The sequence below is a fragment of the Zosterops lateralis genome (assembly GCF_965231275.1).
Source record: "Zosterops lateralis genome assembly, chromosome: 1".
Classification (NCBI taxonomy): Eukaryota; Metazoa; Chordata; class Aves; order Passeriformes; family Zosteropidae; genus Zosterops; species Zosterops lateralis.
The window spans coordinates 21,311,856-21,335,637 of record NC_139762.1 but is presented as its reverse complement, the minus strand read 5'-3'; the positions used below and the strand labels follow the sequence as shown (position 1 = coordinate 21,335,637).

The window sequence follows — 23,782 nt, the reverse complement described above, 5'->3', positions numbered from 1 at the left end:
ATTAACTTGTCAGGAAATGTTGTTGAGCAAACCATCTCTTGAGCTGCCAGGCTTTTTATGAGCTACCAGCTGCACACCTGCCTGACTGACCCTGTTAGAGCACCCAAATGAAAATCACCTGACTGGAGACTCGTCCCAATGGCCAAGAGCTCTCTGTGGTGAATGCAGAGGAAGAGGTGCCACCAAAGAGTGGTTCAGCCCAGAAAGCTTCTGACTCAAATGCTGGAGGTGATTGTTTCTCTTTGTGAACCAGAGGAGTGAAGAGTCTCTTTTATGGGACATAATGCATGGCATGAACAGCATGAATTTAGAGATCGATCTTATTATTTAGACATTCATCTTCATTTAAAAAAACTCCTATTTCTCCTCATTCCTCAGGCATTCCCCATAGGTCAATTCTCACTTAAAGTGCTATTTTCTAGTTTTTTCCCTTTAATTTCCTACTTTGTTCTATTATCCTATTGCCACCCTACACAAAAATATTGCTGTGAGGTTTATCCTCCTCTCCCGACTTTGTTCTGTCTTCTGCACTGAATATATGTTTGGATCCTTCCAGTTTAACACACAAGCATTGGTCTCACCAGTGGCCTTCGCAATAACAGCAATTTCACCAGGTTTTGTGAATTGCTTTGCAAAGACAGCAGCTGAGCTGTACACTGGTGCCACAAAGATTTCTTTTAATGTTTCTCAAGCTGCCAAAGGCCACGTTCTGTTATTTTTGGAAAAAACTGCTTCTCTTGATGGTGAGCTAAGAGGGAATTCCTATCCATCAGGCATGAAGAGCCTCCAGGGTCATAGTTTACCTACACACTTGCTTTTCTCCTCTAACTTCACTCTGGAATCTCTTTATTTCAATCAATGGATATGTCTGGTTTACCTAGAATTACATTTGCAGTATGAGAAATTTTAAAAGCAAATATTGGGAAGCAATTCACTCATTTCTAGAAGCACAGACATTTAAAATAATATTTTTAATTAAAATATAATTTTTTTTCTAATTTGATGCCTAGACTTATTAGATTTTTCTGATGCATAGTTTGCATCTTTAGAGATTTTGCATTATTAGACACTCAATTTTCTTTTAGTTGGTATATGTGAGTCCATTAGAACACTCATCTATTTCACTTTTTCCAGATGACACAGAAAGGTTTTGGACAGAAGATGTTTCAACTGGCATTCACTACCAGATAAACTCAGAATCAGCTCTAACATGGCACCAAGCAAGGAAAAGCTGTCAGCAGCAAAATGCAGAACTACTAAGCATTACAGAGGCTCAGGAGCAAGCCTATATAGGAGGTAAAAGGATAGAGAACAAGATCTTGAAATAAGCTGTGCTGAAGTTGCTGCCTTGTCAGCTGCCTCTGTGAAGAAAGAGGGCAGCGTGTCAGGGGTGGTTCGGCAGCCACCAAAAGGGAAATGGTCAGAACTGCCCTTCCACTACCTGGGGTTTTTTTAATGAAGCATTGATCACAAACCTCTTTGGGAGTGAAATGTCCCCATGCCACCATTGTGCTCCAGATGAGAACTCCTACAATTCCTGCAGTCTGTCCCAGGGGAAGGGTTTCCTCTGCTCACCTTTGTGCAAGGGTGCTCATTCCTGACCCGGGACTATGGGCTGGTCCTCTCATTTACCTTTTTCCACTGTGTTTCAAAGATTATAAATATTTTCAGGAGAACATATGATGATGGTTAGATTGGTCCTAATATGGGTATATTTGCATACATGAAATTAAAATAACTCCAGTGGATTTCAGATTCAGGTATCAGGGCATCTGTTTGGTTATAAACAGTGTAAAGGAGGCTTTGAAAAACTCCAATAGAGGAAAAAAAGCTGGAAAAAACTTATTGACACATTGACATTTTCTTTTACTCCATGAAATCTGTTACAGACAACTTTTAGCAAAATTCCCTTATCAAAATCAAGGCTTTTATACATATGTTGTGTTCCAATGAAACCAAGAGAGAAAAATAAATTCTTATTTAAATAATGGAATGAGATGTTAATTTGCCCTACTAAGATTTCTGGCAAATCATTATAGATTCATTTACAAATTTTACTTTTTGTAATTAGTGCATCTCAGTAATGCTGAAAGTACTGGTTTGGAGCTTAAACTAAGAAATATGAATTTTTTACTTTACACCTAATTTCTCTTAGATGATCTTACTATGAGTAAGAATAGAGAGATAAAACTGAGGGACTTTCTTTTCTTCATTTAGAGCTAACTAAAGAATTTGGTTTTGGCTTCTGGATTGGACTGAATGCTTTGGATTTCAACAGTGGATGGCAATGGGCTGGGGGCAGCCCTTTCAGATATTTAAACTGGGCTCCAGGTAAGAGATGTATTTATTTTTTAATCTTTGAATTATTTCTGATAGGACACCAACAAATAAAAAGTGCATTAGTTAACTGTATTTATGGAAAGCCCATTCTAATTTACAATACCTCAAGATCTAGATCCCTGTTTGAAGACTAACACTTCCAAATTACAAAGTTCACAGTGGATATCAGTTATAGCATATTATTCTATTGTCTTATCTAGAGAACTTTTTTATGAAAGCAGAGTCATTTGGAGTGATACATAACCCTACACTTCAAAGATCAGAATTTTCTATAACATGTTGTCCACAAGTGTGAATATAAGTCAAATCTAGCAAAGATAGCACAATATTTAGCAAATAATGGCACTATGTTGTTTGGAGAAATTCTAAACACTATTGAGAAATTTAGGGAACCAGCTTATAATTACTCAACAGTTTATGCTCAAGTGCACTGGTCCACTCTAGGAAGGGAAAGGAGGTGGGTTTATGGTGTTCCTTACACAGGGTGACTTCTTCTCTTTGCTTCTTGGGTTTTTTTGGTTCAGCGTTTGCTTTGTGCTGTGAGTGTCCCAAGCTATCTCCTGACAAAAGGCGTTAAAGGAAAAATTATACTCTTTAAGTTTTCAAAAAAGAGCAAGAGAGCAAGCAAAGCAGCAAAAAGCCAAGCCAGAGCAGCCAAAAAGCCAGCCGAGCAGAGAGAGCAGAGCGAGTGCCCGCCCAGCCAACAGGAAAACAGGGACATCTGTTAGACATAACAAGGTAGTCCACAATATGGGATAGGAGGCACCGTCAACCCAGGACATTCTGTTAATATTTTTTATTCATGTCTTGCTGTGAAATTCTATTTTCTCTCTTACTTAAAGGAAGTCCTTTCCTGCTCCCTGGGAAAATCTGTGGACTGTTGAATCCCAAAAAGAATGCTAAATGGGAAAACCAAGCATGCAACCAGAGACTAGGCTACATTTGTAAAAAGGGATCCTTCAGTTCAAAGCCTGACATTATGCCTGAAGGTAGGTTAGTCAAATAAAAAGAAGGGGTTTTATTACTTCTAGGAAGAGGAACTGGTATGCAACATTATTTTTCAACAAAGATGTTAGAAACCTTCAAAAACCACAGCTATACACAACACATAGACTTTTATATGCTTCCTTTTTTCTCCTTTTGTGTATTAAACATTCATAGGAGAATATTATTATTTTGTTCCATCAGTCTGTCATTCATTCTTGCAAGATAGATTGTAGATGCTGTGTTCATGGTAACCCAGTGCCAAAAGGCAAAATTGCCTAGAATATGGTAGAAGTATTATTCTCATTTGCTCCAAATGAATAACTGCAGTTACTCATATAGTCATGAAAAAAGTCCTCCTCTGTCTGATGTGTGCAGTTTGCAATGTTGTGATTTCATATGAGCAGAGAAGTAACAGCAACACTGACACAGACCTTGTTGCATCTGTGCCCCCCCCCCGCCCCCCCCGCCAATGCACCTGCACAGCTGTGAACATGCCCCATGAAAAAGGCTGCACTGGGAATGTTGCAAAAATCTACTTTTAAAGAACAAGTTATAGTAAAGAAAGTAGAGAAATAAAATTAGAGAATATTTATTCCAGTATTAACCTTGAAAAGAAAACACAGGAAGAAAAAGAAATGTTTTTAAGAATTTAAGTTATAAAAAAGCCATTGAGAAGTTACACAAAGTCCCCACTAATTTACAAAGTTTACTGACCTGCAATTCTCAGAGAACAGCTTCGTGTTTTTCCATACCTGAAAAATATGTTTGTTTGTGAGAAACCATAGACCAGAAGGCAGAGCCAATGTGAGTCACCTCAGCCAGCGCAAGACCAAGTGGCTCTGGGGGACAAACAGAGGAGAGGCTGATGTCTTTGTCCTCTCTTTTCTCACAGATCATTATTTCAAATTGCATTTCTGAAACAATGAGGACATTTTTCAGTGGTTCTCTTTTTAAGAAGAATTCATTCTATTTACATATTTAGCATCCTGTGCCTTAATGATATTTGCTTTTAATTTGAATATATTTTGTATTGTCAACTACATTTTTATGTTTATTCATATAATCCCATTTTTGTAAAGAGTACTCAAGAGACCTCAGTCTACTGTCCTTTATTTTCCTCTTGTTCTGAAAAATTGTGTTCTGATTTTAGGGGAATTGAGGCCTGTTCAGTGCTCAGATGGGTGGTGGCCATATGCAGGTCACTGCTACAGCATTCACCGGGACCCCAAAACATGGGAAGATGCTCTGTCTTCATGTAAAAAGCAAGATGGAGATTTGGCAAGCATCCACAACATTGCTGAACACAGCTTTCTAGTGTCACAGCTCGGTTACAGTGAGTATATATGTAGGCCTCTATTTCATTTGCTCCATCTGTGACATAAAAGCTGAACTTCACATTAAATATTAATGCTTTCTCTGAAATATCAGAAGTGAAAGACTGAATTAAACTTACCATGCTCTTTTATGTTGTTGCTGTTGCATAAATACAGAACTATATCTATGTTTATCAAGAAATAATCCATGTTGTAAAGCATCATAAAGGAGGGAAAGAAAACAAAAAAAAGGAATTCTTTTCAGATACACATAAAGATGTCTAAGAATTGCACTTTTAGCACCTATATTCTATTTACAAGGCTCTAGAACTGAGCTACAAACCTAAAAGATAAGCTTCTTGCTGAGGTTCAAACCTCTTGCTGGTGCTAACCTCTTGTTATAATCCTTCTTAAGAAAATATTATCTTTTAACTTCTGATAATCCTTGCGTCTGTAGTAACGAGTCCTGACACTGCAGATTCTGGTCTTGGTGAACACACTTAATGGGCCAGCAAAAGTCCTCTAATATACTGGCAGCTGTTTACATGGCTTGGACTCAGTATGACCTCCTGGTAGGTGGGACACCCACAGCCATTCAAAGCCTTCATGCTCGGGACCATTTTGTTGTTCTGAATCACAGAAAGTCTGCAAAAATCTCCTGCCTGCTATAAAGAGCCTTATGTTCATTAAAATCAGCATTTCTCACTGGAACCTGATGATTTTTCCACAACATCTCTCTTATAGAGGTCTGAGAGGAAGCAGTATTTTTATAAAAGGACATGGACCACCTTTTGCATACCACGTGCCAAATATATCTGCCCTGGTGGTTCTGCATATGGAAATGTTCACCGCACAGTGGAGAATAACCAAACCTATTTCTTGTCATGCTTCAGAGCCAACAGAAGAGCTGTGGCTGGGTCTGAATGACCTGAAGGCTCACTTGTACTTTGAGTGGAGTGATGGGACCCCCGTGACGTTCACCAAATGGCAGCGCAGGCACCCCACCAACACCAACGGCCTGGAGCACTGCGTCACTATGAAGGGACAGGTGTGACATGCACTCCTTCTACAGCCATGCAAATTACTGACTGCATCAACCCAAAATCACTTACTTCTGTGCTTATTCCCAGATCATTCTTTATATTATCTTGAAATAGTTTTGCTCCAAGATTTGGTATCAGCCAGAAGACAAGTTCAGAGGTCAGGAGACACCAGAAGGAGAGGAAGAATTTTCTTAGTACTCCCTTCTGGAATTCCTTGTCTGATGAAAATTCTGATCCAGAAATTTTACGTTAAATTCTTTCCCTTGATTTCAGCAAAGAAAAAGTTTAACCTCTGGGAGAGGAATAGGGATGAACTATGTGAGTACCATATGTGCTATTTGCATACCTCATATTCCAGTCAGAGAGACAATTTTGTCCCTCAGTGTCACATCACTGAGACATAGAATCGATTCACAGAGACTTGGCACTAGGGCAGGTTTCTTCAGCTGTCATCTACCTGCCAGAAAACTAATGTAAAATTCTGTAGTATTTCTGACTGCTTGACTCAAAAACTTTATCTTCTTGCAAGACATGATTGTTTGATACATTTACCTGCATGTGCATGCACATGTATGTATACAAAAAATGTGTCATGAATGTTGAAAGAAAAAAATTGAAAATGATGGTATGAAATGCATGCTGTTATTGAGAAAATTTTTATGTCATAGAATAATGTTAATGTTTGCCATTTTTAGGCACCAAAAGAATTGATCCTAAACCAGATTTTATGGGGGGGATGAGGGGAAAGCTCTTCTTAAATATTATCATTTAAGAACAATAAATATTATAATAATAAATATTATAAGGCTATATTTTAAAAAATAATCAGTCACATTCAGATTCTTTGATGCATAAAATAGTTAAATTTACTGCAACACTATCAGATGTGCATTAGTTTGATTTAATTATTTTTTTTCTATCAGTGTAGTGAATTAATCCTTCTCCAAAAGCAGATCCTATCAGCCCCAGATGAGATGGATCTTTGCAAACCCTTTCATTTAAAAGTTATGATAAGAAATAATGTTGAGACTTCAAAATGTTAATTTCCTTCTTTCACCTCAAAACAGCACTAAATGAATCTTAAACTACAGATGTGTCTAATTTTTTTAATAAATCTCCAGTTGACCTTGTGAAGAGAAAAAACACTAGTTGTGCTTATGTGAGCCCTTTCTTGACATTTGTTCTTTCTCATTGGTATTCTAGGATGGATACTGGGCAACTGATGTTTGTAATAAGCAACTTGGTTACATCTGTAAAAAGAAGCCTTCATCACAATCCTCTGAAAAAGAGACAATCAAGGACCTAGGCTGCCAGAAAGTAAATGCTCTCCCATGAATAATGATCTTTGAAGAAATGTACAGGAATTAATTTACTAGTTCTTGCTTCTTTTGGATACCGTCTTTGTATATTATAGAAAATCTACTGTTTGTACAACCTGATCTCTTCCTGCTAGCAGTTTACTAATATATGAGCATTTTTCATTTTTGCTCTGAAAATTTTCAAGAAAATTGAGATTCATTTACGTGTACGTGAATACTGCCTTGTCCTTCATTCCCAGAGGAGCCACGCTGTGATTCAGAAAACCATTTTCTCTGTATTGATCAGAAGAGATCTCTGTAAGAGCAGGAAGAAGTGGGGTTACTGTTTTACTGATATTCCTCCTTTCCACCCTCCCTGAAAACGAGCACTGTCTGAATTCCTCTTGGCCCAGAAAATATGCACACTCCTTGTGCTTGGGAGTGACAGGAGAAGTTTTGAGGGGCTGTGCTTATATGTGAATTCCTTTCTGTACTGCAATATTTTGGTATTTCATTATGTCTGATTGTGCAGCTTTGGAAAGCTGGAGCTGCAGGGCCCCCTGAATGAATCACAGGCTCTTCATAAGCTCAGTTTGCATAATCTTGACCTTGAGCCCTGGAAAACCACAGCAAATAGCACAGCCACAATTCTCTTTGAAAAGTCATGTATGCATAAAAGAGATGAAAACTAAGATCTTAATGTCATCCCTTAAACAAAAAGGCCTCTTGTAGGAGTGAAAAAAATATAAATTATTTATTAATAGATCTGCCCAGTCTGATCCTAGTTTTAAACTCAGTTGCAGCAAATTAAGCATTGAATATTATACACACAAGAACAGAGAAATTTCTACATTGAAGTCTCTTTCCATTGCATATTAAAAATCTTATGTTTGTCACAGGATTGGAAAAGATATGGTTTTCACTGTTATTTGGTGGGTTCAGCCCTTCTGACCTTCTCAGAAGCAAATAAGACATGTGAACAGAGCAAAGCTTATCTAGCTACGGTGGAAAGCAGGTGGGAAAATAACTTCTAAAAAATCAATGCTTTAAATAGAGAAACTTGCAAAACTTTTCAATTTTTTGAACCTGTCAAAGTGTTTTATCAGCACCTTTCAAAAAATTTTATTGTAGCAAGACATGCAGAGACTATCCACGCAGGAAAAATGAACCCTAAACAAACAGCTCAGTGTTGTATGGCTATACTTAATCCATTATAGCAATTTTCAAATTTGGGATCTTCTTGAGTTAAACAGTTTCCCCTTATCTTTCAATTCATAATTAAAGCAACTTCTGGCTTTGGTGGGGGTTTTGGTTTTCTTTTTGTTTTTTGGTTTGGTTTTGGGGAGCTTTTTGGTTTGCTAGGGTTTTTTTTCTGTTGGAAAGTAGATACTGCAATTTTCACCTACTTTATAACAGATGATCTCTCATTATGATGGGGAAGCTTAAAAAAATATTTTCCTAAACTACCAAATTCTGAAAAAATGTAGGAAATCTTCCCCAGAACCTGGCCTCTCCTACAGCCAGAATGTATCATCTCTAATCTACCTACATCCCTGTCAGGCTTCAGAGATGTCATGGCCCCTGAGGAACATAACTGTCCTCAGAGGTGATGGGTAGCAAAGCTGGCAGCTTGGTCCTGTCTTGGTGGTCTGTTTGAGGCACCTCAAAAATTTGGAAAGACAGTGAAAAGAGTAGAATACAACTAGAAGCCCATGTGAGCAGCAATTGGTGATGTTTCAGATGCCTTCAGCTGTAAGGAGAACGTTGCCCCTCATTAAATTATTTTGACTGCAGTTTAAAGACTACCAGGGTTTTGCCTGAGGTTCACTGAGGAGCTGTTCTTTTGGGGTCATGTTAAAACTCCTCTGTTTGTATCATTTAGGTTAATATTGCACACTAACAGGCTGTGAATGAACATTGTTTCCCATTGCAGAAATGAGCAAACTTTTCTGATTAGTCTGACGGGGCTGAGGTCTGAAAAACATTTCTGGATTGGTCTCTCTGACACAGAAGAACGAGGGAGTTTCAGGTGGACCAATGGAGAAACACCTCATTTCACACACTGGAACACAGCAATGCCAGGTAAGCTCTGCATGGGCTCAACCTCTGCAACAGGAGTGCACCTGCAACTCACATGGGTGTGTGCTTTCATTCCCCTGTTCAGAAATTAGAGTGCGCACTATGTTTTGTGCCTGTAGCTGTAGGTGGCCAACACCATCAGACCTGTGCCTGACCCCAGTGCAACCAGCACTGTCACAGCTGAGCTACAGGTGTTGATGTAAGTCAACCTCCTGCCCAGGTGAGCAGAGACAGATTTTAATAGGTTGCACTGAAGGCAATACCATGCAGGAGCTAACAAGGTCCATGGTATTGTATTATTTTTACCATTTTTAACACCAGTTAACAACAACTCATCAGCTTCAGAAAAGTTATTCTGGACAGTTTTTTGACCCACAATGTGCATATGTGAGAAATGAGCAGTGAACCCGCAGTAGTTTGGCATTTCAGCAATACAGCTTAGCAGCTGTCTGTGAGCTCTTGCCTTCTCACAGCTAGTTATGGCTTAAAACAAAGCTGTGGTACCTGATATCACCCTTCTTGAAATTGAATTACCAGGATATTGAGACCTCCGATGTACTTGTCAAGTCATGTATTACGTATGTAAATATAATCAAGAGCCATTTTCCCTGTGATTTCCCTGGGGTGGCAAGATAAGGAAGATTTGTTTTCTGAAGCTGCATATCTCTGGTTTTGGTAAAGTTGCATCTGTGGGACTCATTGGCACATATCTGGCCTCAGACAGGTGGTGTTAAAAATGGTTTTATAAGCAGGATATTTTTTAATCTGCATAATCTGCATCTTTCTTTTCCTAATTTTCAATGAATAAAAGCATTTCTTAGATAGCAATTAAGGCTTTGGTTTTACTCATTTCTTTTCCACATCACAAAGGGAAAGAGCAAGGCTGTGTTGTCATGGGACCTGGAATTGCAGCTGGATTATGGGATGTTGTTAACTGTGAGAAGAAATCAAATTATCTTTGCAAACAGAGGGCAGCAGGAGTGCCACCTCCTGCTCCTCCAGAACAGGTCCCTGCGGCCATGTGTGCTGAAGGCTGGGACAGAGCCTCCCGGGGAGACTCATGCCTCAAAGTAAGTGTGTGCCCACCTTCACTGGGACCCTCAGAATGGGGCACACCAGGGGACAGTGCCAGGTCACCATGATGCTGGGGCATTTTTTGGGAATTATCTTCTCTTTGGTATTCAAGGCAAAAAATCCATCAAATGTAAGGAAAAGTCAACAAAGGAAAATGATGAACACAGAGTACTAGAAATATGCTTTCTTTTATCTAAATTCCAGGTGATAATCTCACCTAATTTATTTGCTTGCAGGAGTATGAACTTCAGACAAAACATAGTATTACATCTCAAGAGTCTCATTTGCATTTGACAGTGTTTCTGAGAGAAAACATGCCCCTCTGACGTTTTCTCACACAGTCTGTGATACTCATAGCAATACTTTTGGATCTGGGTTTAGTTGGTGACTCTTCAGCATTTTGAGCATTCTCTTGATTTAGCTAAAAAGGCCTTAAACAGCTCTCCTTTTTGCAAAGGAGAAAAGGAAAGAAAAGGCAATATATATCAAGTAAATAAATATGTAGCATTGTTCTTCCACGTCTTTATATAAGTCTGCTCTCTCTTTCCTGAGACTCTCTGCCTGTTGGGAGACCAGAGCTGATTCTATTCCTGTATTTACAAGGGTCTGTGCTTCTATGTCACATGTTATGATTATTTGGTTCTGCCATTTACCAAATTGTTAATTATAATTTCCATAAAATGTCAAGCATTTAGTCCTGTTAAACATATCCTTAGTCCAAGAATGTATGTTCTTCATGGCAGAAACTGTATTTTGTGTTTGTATGCTTGCACCTCAATACAAAATTCTCTTCCTCAGCTGGGGTCCACACTTGGCCAAACAGCTTTCTACATCCATTCTGTCTTTCCTGGTCCAACTCACTGACATCTCCTTCCCCTTCCTTTTCTCATAAATCTCCTGCTTTCTACTGCGAAACACCATCGTTGAGTTTTTCCATCTTTTTTTGAACCTTTCAGTGGGCAAAGTTCCTGATTAATTTTTCTCTGCACATTCTGATACCTTTTTTTCTCCTCAGATGCCTATTTTAAAATAGAGGATGCTAAGAAAAAAATATTTACACTTCACATTTTTAATATTTAGAGGCATGGAAAAGTGTCACATTGTTTCACTCAAGAATAAAGAGGTGCTAAAATGATGTTGATTTTTGATTACATACATTTTATAAGCTTTACAAATTTACTAATTTATTTTTACTTTTTGTTCTCAACAGTTTTTTGTGAGAGAGGGAAATCAAAAGAAGTCTTGGTTTGAAGCTGAAGAATTCTGTAGAGAAATAGGTGGAAATCTGGTCACAATCAATACAAGAGAAGATCAGATTTTATTATGGCAATTAGCTTCGTGAGTACTTGCATAAGAATTCCTTTTTAATGTTCATGCTATGCTAAATAAAAATTACTTAAAACATATCTGGAGCTGAACAAGTGAGCAAATAAAAACAACTAAATTTAAATTACATTGATACGAGATTTTCTTCTGGAAACAGCATCCTGTAACATTGCTTTTTAAAAAGAAATCTAGAGTATTTCAAAGAGGCTTAATATTTTGGTAATTTTCATCACAGGTTTTAGTAATGCTGCTCTCCAGATCTTATCAATTTCTAACATGTTAGTCCCTCTCCCTAAAGGGAGAAAATAAAATATTCATCTCTAACTGGCATTTTGTAACTATCTGCAATTCTTCTTTAACCAATTCATTCAAAAATCCCTTGAGTTACTGTGTAATATAAATCAAAGTTCAAGGACTTAATGTGAATTTTTTCTGACTATAAACTGAAGAATCCTGAAATCTGAGTAATTCATTTTAATTAACCTTTGGGACGTTGTTAGCTGTGCGAAGACATCAAATTATCTTTGGAAACAGTGGGCAGTGGGAGTGCCACCTCCTGCTCATTGCTCATCCTGCTCCTGCACATTGTAAATTTTATGTCTTACTCATGATGTATGTAACTGTGACATTATTTCCCCTCAAAGTAGACCAATATTCTGATTGTATTGCAGAGTGTCAAGACATGTCAATGACATACAATATGCAGCTCTTTAACCAAAACTGTTTCACACAGTGGAGAATTGAGGTTTACTTCCTGAAACAGGTTTAAAACTTTCCTGTTAAGAAGTTTTTGCGACCTCACCCTTCTTAATTTTAAATATTTTTTAGTATTGTGATCACCTGAATCTGGTTTTATTTGTCTGTTAACTCTCTTTGCTTTAGAGTATAAAATATTTGTGGAAGGAAATCTTTGTGTTATGCAGTGACTGAAATAGTAGATTATTTGGTCCATAGGCACGACAAGATAAATAGCATGAAATATTAACTAAATTACTTAGGAAGTGCAAAGAAGCAAATGAAAACAGTTGAAAATCAATTTCACTATTTTCATTAGTAAATGAACATCTATTTATGCTTTACTTTTGCTGAAGCCTCTGTCTTTGATGTCATACTACAACCATGAGCTGTGCTGCAACCACAGGGACAGGAGCCTGAGCTGGCTCTGGGCCGCATAATTTTAACTTATTTTTAAATACGAGAAGTCTTAGCCCAACACAGAGCACTCTCAACAGAGTGCAGGGAGTGAGCTTGGCTTGGGCCACAGCTCCCAGTTCAGTGTGACAGAAAGCAGGATGTTTCTGTGCTTTTCAGGATTTATATCCCAGCCTCTCTTTCTATGCTTATATATCTATATTGTATGAACTATTTTAGGGATAAAGGACTGAACACTCAGGCTTTCTGGATCGGTTTGTTTCTCTTAAATCCTGATGAAGGATTTGCCTGGATTGATGGCTCCCCTGTGAGTATTTATTTGCTGGATATTAATTGACTTTCTGTCTTTTAGAAAATATATACTTTAGAATATATACTGAATAGCTGCAGTGCACTGTCTTAACACAGTGTTTCATCCCTGGTACCATGTTATACCCCACCTTTGACAGTCTGCACCCTTGGACCTCCACAGCCTCCCAAAATGGGCCCTGCTGTATGGCAGTACAGGGAAGTTCAGCTGCCAACTTTCATGAAACAAGATAAATGTGACTCCCTCTGCCTATCAGTTTTTCTTTTATCGAACACATGGTTTTCTACTCCATGTAGTCTCTGCACCTTCTTCAGGGAGTGGTGGGGCAAGTAACCTGATCAACATGACCTTCACAGCCCTCTCAGGTCTGTTTGAACTCCTATTGATCCCATAAGAAAGGTACTTGAGATGATGAGATACTGAAATTGTGTCACCATGGCAATCTCAATTGCTGCTATTCAGCTCGAGTCACACAGTAATTGATATGTATTTCCAACACAGGTAATTTATGAGAACTGGGAGGAAGATGAACCCAACAACTATGAAGAACTTGAACATTGTGTTATGTTTAATAGATCACCCCAAATGCGCTGGAACGACTTACGCTGTGATCATTTACTTAATTGGATTTGTGAAACAAAAAAAGGTATTATTACTTTGCTATTTAATTGAAGCAATAAACCCAAGCTTAAAAAGCAAATTTTATGGATTTAAACAAATTGAAAAGAAGAAAGACACTGGGAATTGTTCATTTTAAAACCAGTTGCAGTGAAGGCAACACATAAAGCATGCAGAATGAATTGAAATATTTCTCTTGTCCTTGGATGCAGGAAGCTGGAGCGTCTCTATTACTTCATCTCTAGTTTTATCTCTCTCTGTCATGGGTAGAATAAATTTGTGAAGCAAAGGTACTTATCCTCTCTCTTTTTATCTATTCTCTCTCTTTCTATCTGCTTCAGGCTTACCCAGGATAGCTGTAGGTGCAGGACATTAGAGTTCTCTCTACCAAAGTGAAAAAAGCTTTGCTTCCCACTGTGAAACAACCAATGAGAACCAATAGAGGGATCAGTTGCTATAGGAACCAGCAACTCTGAAAACTCAATCTGATCAAAAGTGGAGGCTGGTGTAACCGTGATGGGCTCCTGCATCCACCAGCTTTGCCTGGAAAGCAGGGCCCCAGTGACAAAACTCCCACACCTGGTGCCAGGCTCCCAAAATAGACCTGATAGATGTTGGAGTGCCCACCAGCATGAGGTGAACATGGGATCTGTGTGGGCTGAAGAGCTCAGGTGACAGTTGATAATGAAAGAACTTGTTTTTCTTGCTCAGTCCTACTTCTACATCCCCACTTCCACATCTCCACTTCCTGGTTGTAAACTGAGTATTTGTATGCATCTCCATGGAGAAGGAGATTTTTAAAACCTTCAAATAAAAAGAAAGTTGAATGCACACAGGGTCACAATAGGAAGGGGAAGGGATAAACAGTTATATAAAAACACTGAGTGTATCTAATATTTGATGACTCTGCCAGCAAAACTCTTGAAGGGTGAATAAGGCACCATGGTAACATTGAAAAATTGCTTAACCAAAAAGGAAGAATCACTGTTCCCTTTTGGTAAATTAGTCACACAAACACACTATCCAAGCCCTGATTTCTACATACCAGCTCAAAGCAGCTCATCCTGTGCAGCCCTTTCTGGCACACTGAGAACGCTGCTTTGTATGGATGTGTCTCTCTGCTCTTGGTGAGATTAATCAGAAACCATTACCCCAATCAGTTAATCTTGATCATAGATGACCTTTCAAAAGCAAGAAAAATCAAGAAATTTGTCTTGTAATTGTGAATCTAGATAATATGATGATCAGCATGAGAGAAGACGTGCTCAGATGTGAATTCCTCATGTTCACATAAGGCATGTATTTACAAAAGAAATGCTAGCTTTCCAAAAACAATGAATGTTACAGTCATGTTAAGATTAAACAATAAAATCAAAATGACCAGAAGTATATAAATTAATAATGAAAATATTGATATAATTTTAGATCTACTGTTCACTAAATAATTAAGAAGAAAGGGTTTAAATGATCCCAAAATAATTTTACTTGATTTTTCTCTCTTTTTTTGGTTCATTCTCATCGAACTATTTCTGCCATTTCCATAATATTGTGTTTCTCTCCATGAAATCACAAAACAAATGGAGCAAACTAAGAGAATTAGAGGTTCAAAGTACAAAATAGCAGGCATTCATATGAAAACACAGCTTCCTTTGAGAGGCTATAGCTGGCTCTGGGAATAGCAACAGCTAATTTGCTTCGTCCTGGTTCAACCTATAATCAGAAACTTGGGTTTGATATCTATTGCCTCTTCAGGACTCTAGAAAACAGATATTCCTAGTAAAAGCCAAGTCATCAGGAAAGAAAGAATTCATTGACACACTGGATGTTACACCTGACATTAGCAATAACCCAGCATTAAATTTTCAGTACTTGTGGATAGTCTACTACCATGTGGGTAAGCTTTAGAATTAACTATATTGGATTATTTTGTTTTGCTCTAGTCCCAATAATATTAAAAAAAATTAGAATTGTTAAGTGAGTATCAAATGAAAATGTTAAAACAAATTTTCAAAGTAATGTTTGTTTAATCTACCACAAATTTACTGTGAACCCTGGATTTTTTGATCCAGTTCTTTTGTATATATATTACTGTAAAGTACACATTTTTCACTAGCTAAATTTTTCTTAAGTATACACTTAATTTAATATGGCATTATGTGCTCTAAATTCTTGAAAATGCATTAGCTAAGTCATAGTTTGCTTGGTGGGTTTGGTCTCTTCCCCTCTATTTTACAAAGCAGGTGAAACTACATTAAGAAAATAATTCTGGATTTTTTTTTTAATTTGAGATGTTGTTCATGACAATTTTCTATTTTACAGGCACATTGATAAAGCCTGAACCAAACTACAAACTTGGTATGTTTTTTTCCTTTTTCACAAAGATTACTGTATAGTTTTCAGACTTTGTACAGATAAGTTAGGAAAGCATTATATATCATTCTTTATCTTTCAGACTATCAACTCACCAAGGATGGATGGATTATATATGAAAATAAGCAGTACTATTTCAGCAAAGAACATGCCCATATGGAAGAAGCACGGAGAATTTGTCAGAAAAACTTTGCAGATCTTGTTGTCATTGAGAAAGAAAGCAAAAGACGATTTCTGTGGCAATATGTAAGCAGAAGGCCTGTTAATTATAGTTGAATTTTGAAGCAGAACAGGTGAAAAAATACAGGGAACATACTAAATATTTAGCAGGGCTGGAGTCCTGAGCTTGTCCTATGTTACTTATTTATAGAACTATAGATTTGTTCAGGACCTGTAAAAAATTACTATTGTTTTTAATAAGCAGAGAAAAATGGCATGCAAATATTAAAGGTGCAGCAAAGAATAGTTCAAACCCAGGCTGCTTATCTTTTCTAATATATGTGGTGTTCAGCACAGTGATAATTGCTTTCCTGTCCAGTGGATTCCTCACTCCAGGATGTTCCCCATATCACTGTTGCCTGCTTGAAACCTGAGTATGAACCTAAATTAGTCTTATGTGAGGCTCAAATTCCAAATAAAAAGGAAAAGAAAATAGCACAGGCATAATCCATAATGAGATTTCAGATTTTTGCTTGACTTTGAGGAACAGTTTAGCACCTAACTATTACTTGCTTTTATTTTAGATTTACACAAAACACAGAGGGAAATCATATTTCATTGGCTTAGTTGTCAGCTTTGATCAGAGATTCAGGTGAGTAAAGGAAAACTGGTAATGGACAACAAATGATAATAATTTCATCTCATCCAGGGAGCATTTCTCTGTGCTTTAATTTTACAAGTTAAAACTGTTGTGCAACTGACTTCTGGATAGTTTTCAGGAGATGTCTCAGATCCAAAGTGTTACATTCTTCTATATTTAAGCGGAGAAATGCATTTTTCTTCCAAATTTGAGAGAGCAAACCCAATAAAAATTCATGGCTAAGATGCAGCTCACTTAATAACTTACAATGCAATTGTAACTCTGCATAAGTAGTGAGGAGAAGCAGCTAATTTTTAGATATTATTTACCTGATCCACTTTTGACATCAACCTAAGGGTGAGATTTACCCTGACCAGATCTCTAATGTCTACAGAGAAAGCCCAAGAGGTTTTGATAAAATATATATGTAAGTGTTAAATCAAATTAACCCCAAGTGGTTCAAATTATGTGAGCTGGAAGCAAGAAGCATAAGCAGCATCTACTCCAACAAGTTTCTGAAATTTCTGGCAAACTTGTTTTAACACTCCATTTGTAGAAGACTTTCAGAAGGACACCTTTCTGGGATGAGAAGGGTGTCCATAAACTGCCTTGAATGTGGTAGTACCAAACAGATGAGAGCAGCAGCAGTGCTGTGGCTACGTCCTCTCCAGGATATGTAGAGCCTTTGCCCTCTGGTCATTGCTAATACCTTGCTTAGCCCACTGCCCAAACAGACCTCGTGACTAACTGATTGCTGAGATGTATGTCTGGCAGCCACTGTCCCCTCGTTTCTTCCAGATGGCTGGATGACACTCCAGTGAATTACGTTGCCTGGGCTCCAAATGAACCTAATTTTGCAAATAATGATGAAAACTGTGTGATAATGTCAGAAGATTTTGGTGAGTAAAATAGCAACAAAAAATATTTGGGTAAAATTTAGCATCAAAATCCAAAATATTTGGTACATACTTAAATTTGAGGCTACCCCACAAAGAAGTAGCTCAACAATATTGATATTTTTTCATAACATGCTCAAGTTTGTAACTGTGTCATCACTTTTAGTAAAGAAACATATTGCAGAGGAAGGAGTGTATTTGGGTAAATGTGTTTCATTTGTGCTTTATGAATGCCATCTGAGCTTGGCTGCTGTAGTGGTTGTACAAGAGTTTTTCTGTATTCTGTAATCATTACAACTACTATCTGTATCCATTTCTTTACAGGCTTTTGGAAAGACATAAACTGTGCTGTGAAAAATGCCTTTATCTGTGAAAGGCACAATTCAACTTACTCAGGATTTGCTCCTACTGTTCTTCCACCTCTCGGGGGATGTCCTGAAAGTTGGCTTTTGTTTAACAATAAGGTACAGTAAGAAATCTCAGCCATATTTAGCAGATCTTCTCTAGGTGTAGAACACAAGTATCCCTTTTATCTCATTAAATAAATTCTCTCTCTTTAAACACCAATTTACTAAGAAGTATGCTAGTTAGCAGTGCAGTGAATTTTCAGGTTGACAAATTTGTAACTAATTAAAAAAAAAAAAAGGTGATTTGAACGAGTATAATTATAATTTTTGTAAATGTCAGTGTGCCTTAGCCATAGTTAATTTTCTAGTTTCTGGATATTTCTGCCTATTTTAGGCATACTTATTGCATGGAAATCCTGATCCCATTATCCTTATCTCTAAATGTAACCCTGTTTTTCTGAGTAACAAAGATGAAAAAATGAAAGGTCACACTTTTCCTAAGTAATTTGCCATCACAGCAACTCACCTTAAGCTGAGTAACACAAAAATGTCAAATCAAATATAAAAGACAAGCGAGCATTGCTTTCTGCTAAGTTAAGCAAAAAAACCCTGGGCATATGAACTTTTAAAAAACCCCAACAAACAAACAAACAACAGAGGAAAACCACAAATCAATTCCACAATGCAACCAATAGGAAAAGTTTTTATGCATTCAAAGGGCATGAAGAGGGAGGAGCCATGTCTTTCCTCCCTCAGAAGTAACACAAAAAATATTTTAAACTGGTATTCAGAGAAAACATGCATTCAGAAAGGCACTTCTTCCTAACACTGTTCCACTCAAGTGAGTTCTCACATGAGTTTAGGTTTTAGCACTTCATTTGTGGTAAATAATTGAAAAAACCTTGACCCAACAGATTATTACCTGCTGCTCCAAATTATGTTCACAATCAGGAAATAGTTCCAGTCCTTCAAAAATTCTACTTTTCAGTAATTTAATTCCTCGAAAGCTTTTGGAAGTTGTGTGCTCTTTTCCAGCAGTGACTCCACACAATTGTAAGTACTGTGCATATATCACTGGTGTTGGCTGGGTCTCCTTCTTGCTGGCTGACAGAATTTGTGTCTCAGCAGATCCCTCATCTGCGGCTCTTTGCATGAAGGGACTAGCACAGAATTAATCCAAATCAATTGTCTTAATATTCTTCGACACCTGAAACTCTGTCTAATTCTTTACTCTCTCCACAGTGTTATAAAATATTTGGATCCAGAGAAGAAGACAAACTAACTTGGCACTCAGCAAGAAGTGTTTGTAGAGAATTAGGGGGAAATTTGGCCTCTATACACAACAGTCAAGTGCAAGGTATGACATGTGAGTCTTAAAGCATTTTGTATGAAGCCATATATTTCACCATCTAATGATGAGGGCTGAACCTATCTCCAGACCTAAATAGCATAACCTATGAAAGAAGACCTGGAGGTGTTCAATCCAGAGGGAAGACTAGAGTGAGATATTATGACACTTCCCAAGTTTTGGCAAATGCCTTAAATGGAAGGAATAGAATAATCTGTTCCCCATGGTCTTGGAAGAGGGTATAAATTGTAATAGTTTATAGTCATGAAATGCTCACAGATATTCAAGTTAGACATTAAACAGACATGCATCAGAAATTACATCTCTACAGTTGATGCTACCTTGGGAAAGACAATCCTTTTGAAATCACTTCTGGCCCTGATTTCTATAATATTTCCAAGAAGCCTAAATAATTTTTATCAAAAAATGTTTTCTTCTTTTTCCCCTCTTTTTTTTCCCCCTGAAATCAAACTGCTTCAGTTTGATTACCCATTGTAATTTTTTTCGGTTACCATTAGCTCATAGCCTAACAATACTGAGGTTGGTATTCCAATATATTTAGAAGATTGGTTGTTGTTTTATTTGTAATTTGATTTGCATGGAATTTAAAGAAAGGAAACTCCTCAGGTACTTGTTATTTTATCTTTTTTCATCTATTTTCTATCAGCTTTCCTCACCTTCCATCTAAAGGATATTTCCAGTGAAACATGGATTGGGCTGAATGATATTAACAGTGAGGGTACATATCTTTGGACAGATGGAAGCGTTTTTGACTATTCAAGGTGGGCCCGAAGTTTCCCACTCAGAGATAAATTCACAGTGGTTGACTGGAAGTTTATTACAATAGAGGTAAATAGAAAAAAATCAGAAAATGCATAACATAAATGACATGCTCAATGTTTGAATAACCAGCCTGACTTCTGTCTCAGCTAAGATCTGATCTTTAATAGCTTAAAGCAGAAGAGAAGTGAAATTTCCAAGATCAAATTTTTAAAGCTGTACTCAGAAATTAATAGGCCTGTCTAGAATCTATGCTTATTCTCATTCCTCTGTGAAAGTCTAGAAATGCATTACTGCTAGAATTAATTAAACTTTTTACAATTATATTTTACTGAAAATATTCAGTGTTAGTAGTTGTGATTTTTATTCTGGTTTATTGTTTATCTTTGTATGATGTGAATCCAAATGAAACTTCAACAAATTCAGTACAGATTACCATCAACTCCATAGTAAAAATAACTTCAATAAATTCCAAGGCATTTTAATAAACTGGCAAAAGTTCTTGTAGCAATCTGCCAATGGAAGTACATTTGCTTAAGATATATAATAGAATGCATTTTATTTCCAACGAGCAATACATGAAAAGAGCCAGAAAATTAAAAAAGAATGCTATTGCCTTTTTCTCCTCACACCTATTTCTATTATTTTGATGGAAATTTTGAACTTTATCAGCAACCATTCTATTTTTTATTTTTTTCCCTAGACTGATTGTATTATAATGACAAAAAGATCTGTAGATGAGGCAGGATTATGGGAAAATACTGACTGCGAGCATAATAAAAGCTATATTTGCCAGATGGACAGCGGTAAGTTTTATTTTTAACTTTTTTTTTCTTTTTTTTCCATTTTTTCTTTTTATTTTTTCTTTCTTTTTTTCTTTTTTTTTTTTTAATTGTTGCAAGTAATTTACTGAACAATCCAACCATTACGACTCAGAGAAGCCGACCTTGCTTACCCTGCAGACATCCACACCTAAATCAGGTGCTTGGCATGTAGGCACTAAAGACAGGATTCACCTTCTTAACCATAAGAAAAAGGCCCAAACCAGTTTCCTAGAAGGTGTATACCTTCAAAATGCCTATTTTCTCTATTAACAGAAAAGTGTAGTCGTCTGTGCTTTACCCAACTATCACTATAACTGCCTGAATACAGTTATTTGGCAAATACCATAGAAAACCACAAATCCCTCAGTGACCTCCAGCTGGGGGTTAATCAAGACCAATTAAACTGATTAGCTTGCTCATCAGTCTCTAACAAGTTCTTCATATCACAAGAAAAGCAATAGTCAGAAGGTCAAAAGTTGCAGTTTTCTTTGTGAGGCCTTTGGGTGGGAGACACATCCGGAGCACAGCTACACTGCAGAGTCCACAGGAACAAAAACAGGGAACTGCTGAGCAGCAAGTTAAAATAGAGGAAGAAGACACAGCTGGGTCAGATGATTCACAGCTCTGTCCCATGCAAGTGCAGAAAGCTGCATGAGGATGGCACTAGCAAAAACAATTGCCAGCCTGCCCTGAACAATGACTGAAAACAAAGTTTATGTCTTTTCTTCTATCCACATCACTAGCTCTAAGCCCTTGCCTTCTACTTCTGCACATGCATAAGTACAAACACAGTTTCCTTTTTCACTTCACCCTACAAGGGAAAGGTGTAGCAGCAGAGTCATAAAATTTTCATAGAAAGAAATTATTTTGGGACTCAAGTGGTGCGGAGATCCTATCCTGTGCTCACACCTGGGAAAAGCTTTAGCTGCACTGAGGTGGGGGGACTCATAGAGAGCTCTGGGGGGAGGATCGTGGTGGAACCAGTATTCATGTAATTTCATCTGGTCAGTCTGTGTCTATAGATACACACAGCTCATGCTCTGACTCTCTCTAATTCCTGCGCCATAGTTTAAAATAATTCCAAATTAACATTAAAATAAATCTCTTTGGTCTTATGTAAGAAATGTTGTTACTTGATGCTTGTGCTGCCATGCAATATTCATCTGTTACTCAAAAGCAATACTGCTATCCAGCAGCTAGTAATTTTTCACAATTTTTCTCCTCTTCCTTTCAAATTTGTATCTCTTTCCTACAGAGCCTGAACTGTTTCACCCCACAAGTGCTCCAGATTCCGATTTTGTCCATTATGATAACAGCAGCTATTTAATAATTCCTTCTAAAATGAGTTGGGAAGAAGCAAGAAAAGCATGCAAGGAGAAATCTTCAGAGCTTGCCAGCATTTTTGATTATTACAGTAATATATTCTTGCAGCTGCAGGCAGTGCAGTATGGAGAGGCCTTATGGATTGGGCTCAAAAGTAATGTGGTAAGATTAATAAATTCATAGTTGATAAAGTTAAATGCTGTTACTATTAGCAGGAGATTTGTAGCATGCACAGATTTAGAAACCTAGGACTGGTGGACAGTCTCACATCTTTTGGCTCCATCGATCTTAAATAATCAAACTCCAATTTAGGCAATGGAGAAGGAATGACAACCTTTGGCGGTGCTGGACTGCCTTTACTAGTTCTGTGTGAATCTTGGAAACTTAGGTAAAAATACCAGATAAACTTTCAGATGGCCATTTTAGGACAGGTGGCCTCTACTCAAAGGGTCTAAGATGGGCAGTAGGGATAGTACCTCATGATCATTGGCAGCTTTTTCGTCACGCTTTGGTTCAGAAGGGTTCATAGGCCAAACCACACACCTTTGAACAAACACTCTTTTTTACACCTGCTACGTCCCAAAATTTAAAATCAGTAAAAGCTATACTGTATCAGAAGTAGTGAATACTGTGATCCAGGTCCACCACTTTGCAAGGGAACAAATTTAAGTGGTAATCAGTCTTATTAGCTCTGTAACAGAGTAATTGAGCTTCAGCTTCCCTACTGAATATGCAGTTGCTAAATGCACTTAATTATCGTGTTTCTATTGCATTGTTCTTTGATCTGACTAAACCACCTTAATAATAAAACTGAACTTTTTCATCAGTAATCATCATCTTAACTATTCATTTTTTTAGTAGTTGTGATTCCACACTGACATATAACATAGCAAAACATGTCTGAAATTGTGTAAAATATGAAATATTGTGTAAAAATAGCATTTCCAGTTATATGATGCAGCAACATTCTGATAAAGCCCCTCAGAAGGCTATATTATCTGAAAAAATGAACTTTTTGCTGAACAATACGTATTTCCTCTACTCTAACAGTGTCGTCTCCACCACCAAAAAAAAACTCATATAAGTGGTGGGTAGTTACCAACCTTAAAATAAATCCTTCCACTTGCACAAGTCCACAGGGCATCTCTACCCAAACCAAAATAATAGTTTTTAAGTCCACTTGATATCAAAGTTGTTTTTTTAAGTCACAGCAATATGATTTAGAAAACAGCAAAAATTCCATTTTGATCAAGCTTGAATCACCAGAAATTCCCTTGGTACTTATAAACAAGCCATCCTTGATGTTGCAGAGTCAAGCTTTGTGGTTCCTCCTGTTCCCCAGGCAGTGAATGACCTTGCCCTGATGATGCCACTGATGATGGCAAGCTCAGTATGGCCTTGTGTACCTGGCATCTCTCTTGACACAGCTAGACACTGGAGAGAGATCCTATCTTATCTCCCTCTTCCTAATGGCAGAGATATATTGTCTGTGTCTTTTTGCTTTTCCTTGTAACTCTACTGATTCTTCCTGGAGAAGAAAAAAGAGGAGGAGGAA

The 23,782-nt window shown here is 37.4% G+C and overlaps 1 protein-coding gene across 1 annotated transcript in view; it reads left to right on the top strand.

Annotated features, from left to right (window-relative positions):
- The window catches only part of LOC310918586 (lymphocyte antigen 75-like), a 69,153-nt gene that overhangs the window by 37,463 nt on the left and 7,908 nt on the right, over positions 1 to 23,782 (top strand). Inside the window, exons 31-50 of the mRNA XM_083877489.1 lie at positions 1,135 to 1,296; positions 3,183 to 3,329; positions 4,478 to 4,660; positions 5,534 to 5,688; positions 6,887 to 7,000; positions 7,881 to 7,996; positions 8,915 to 9,063; positions 9,931 to 10,130; positions 11,345 to 11,472; positions 12,832 to 12,919; positions 13,424 to 13,568; positions 15,860 to 15,895; positions 15,993 to 16,156; positions 16,654 to 16,721; positions 17,508 to 17,608; positions 17,930 to 18,069; positions 19,195 to 19,309; positions 19,968 to 20,149; positions 20,784 to 20,886; positions 22,160 to 22,389. Of these exons, the coding sequence (XP_083733615.1) occupies positions 1,135 to 1,296; positions 3,183 to 3,329; positions 4,478 to 4,660; positions 5,534 to 5,688; positions 6,887 to 7,000; positions 7,881 to 7,996; positions 8,915 to 9,063; positions 9,931 to 10,130; positions 11,345 to 11,472; positions 12,832 to 12,919; positions 13,424 to 13,568; positions 15,860 to 15,895; positions 15,993 to 16,156; positions 16,654 to 16,721; positions 17,508 to 17,608; positions 17,930 to 18,069; positions 19,195 to 19,309; positions 19,968 to 20,149; positions 20,784 to 20,886; positions 22,160 to 22,389 (2,726 nt within the window). The remainder of the gene's footprint in view (positions 1 to 1,134; positions 1,297 to 3,182; positions 3,330 to 4,477; positions 4,661 to 5,533; positions 5,689 to 6,886; positions 7,001 to 7,880; positions 7,997 to 8,914; positions 9,064 to 9,930; positions 10,131 to 11,344; positions 11,473 to 12,831; positions 12,920 to 13,423; positions 13,569 to 15,859; positions 15,896 to 15,992; positions 16,157 to 16,653; positions 16,722 to 17,507; positions 17,609 to 17,929; positions 18,070 to 19,194; positions 19,310 to 19,967; positions 20,150 to 20,783; positions 20,887 to 22,159; positions 22,390 to 23,782) is intronic.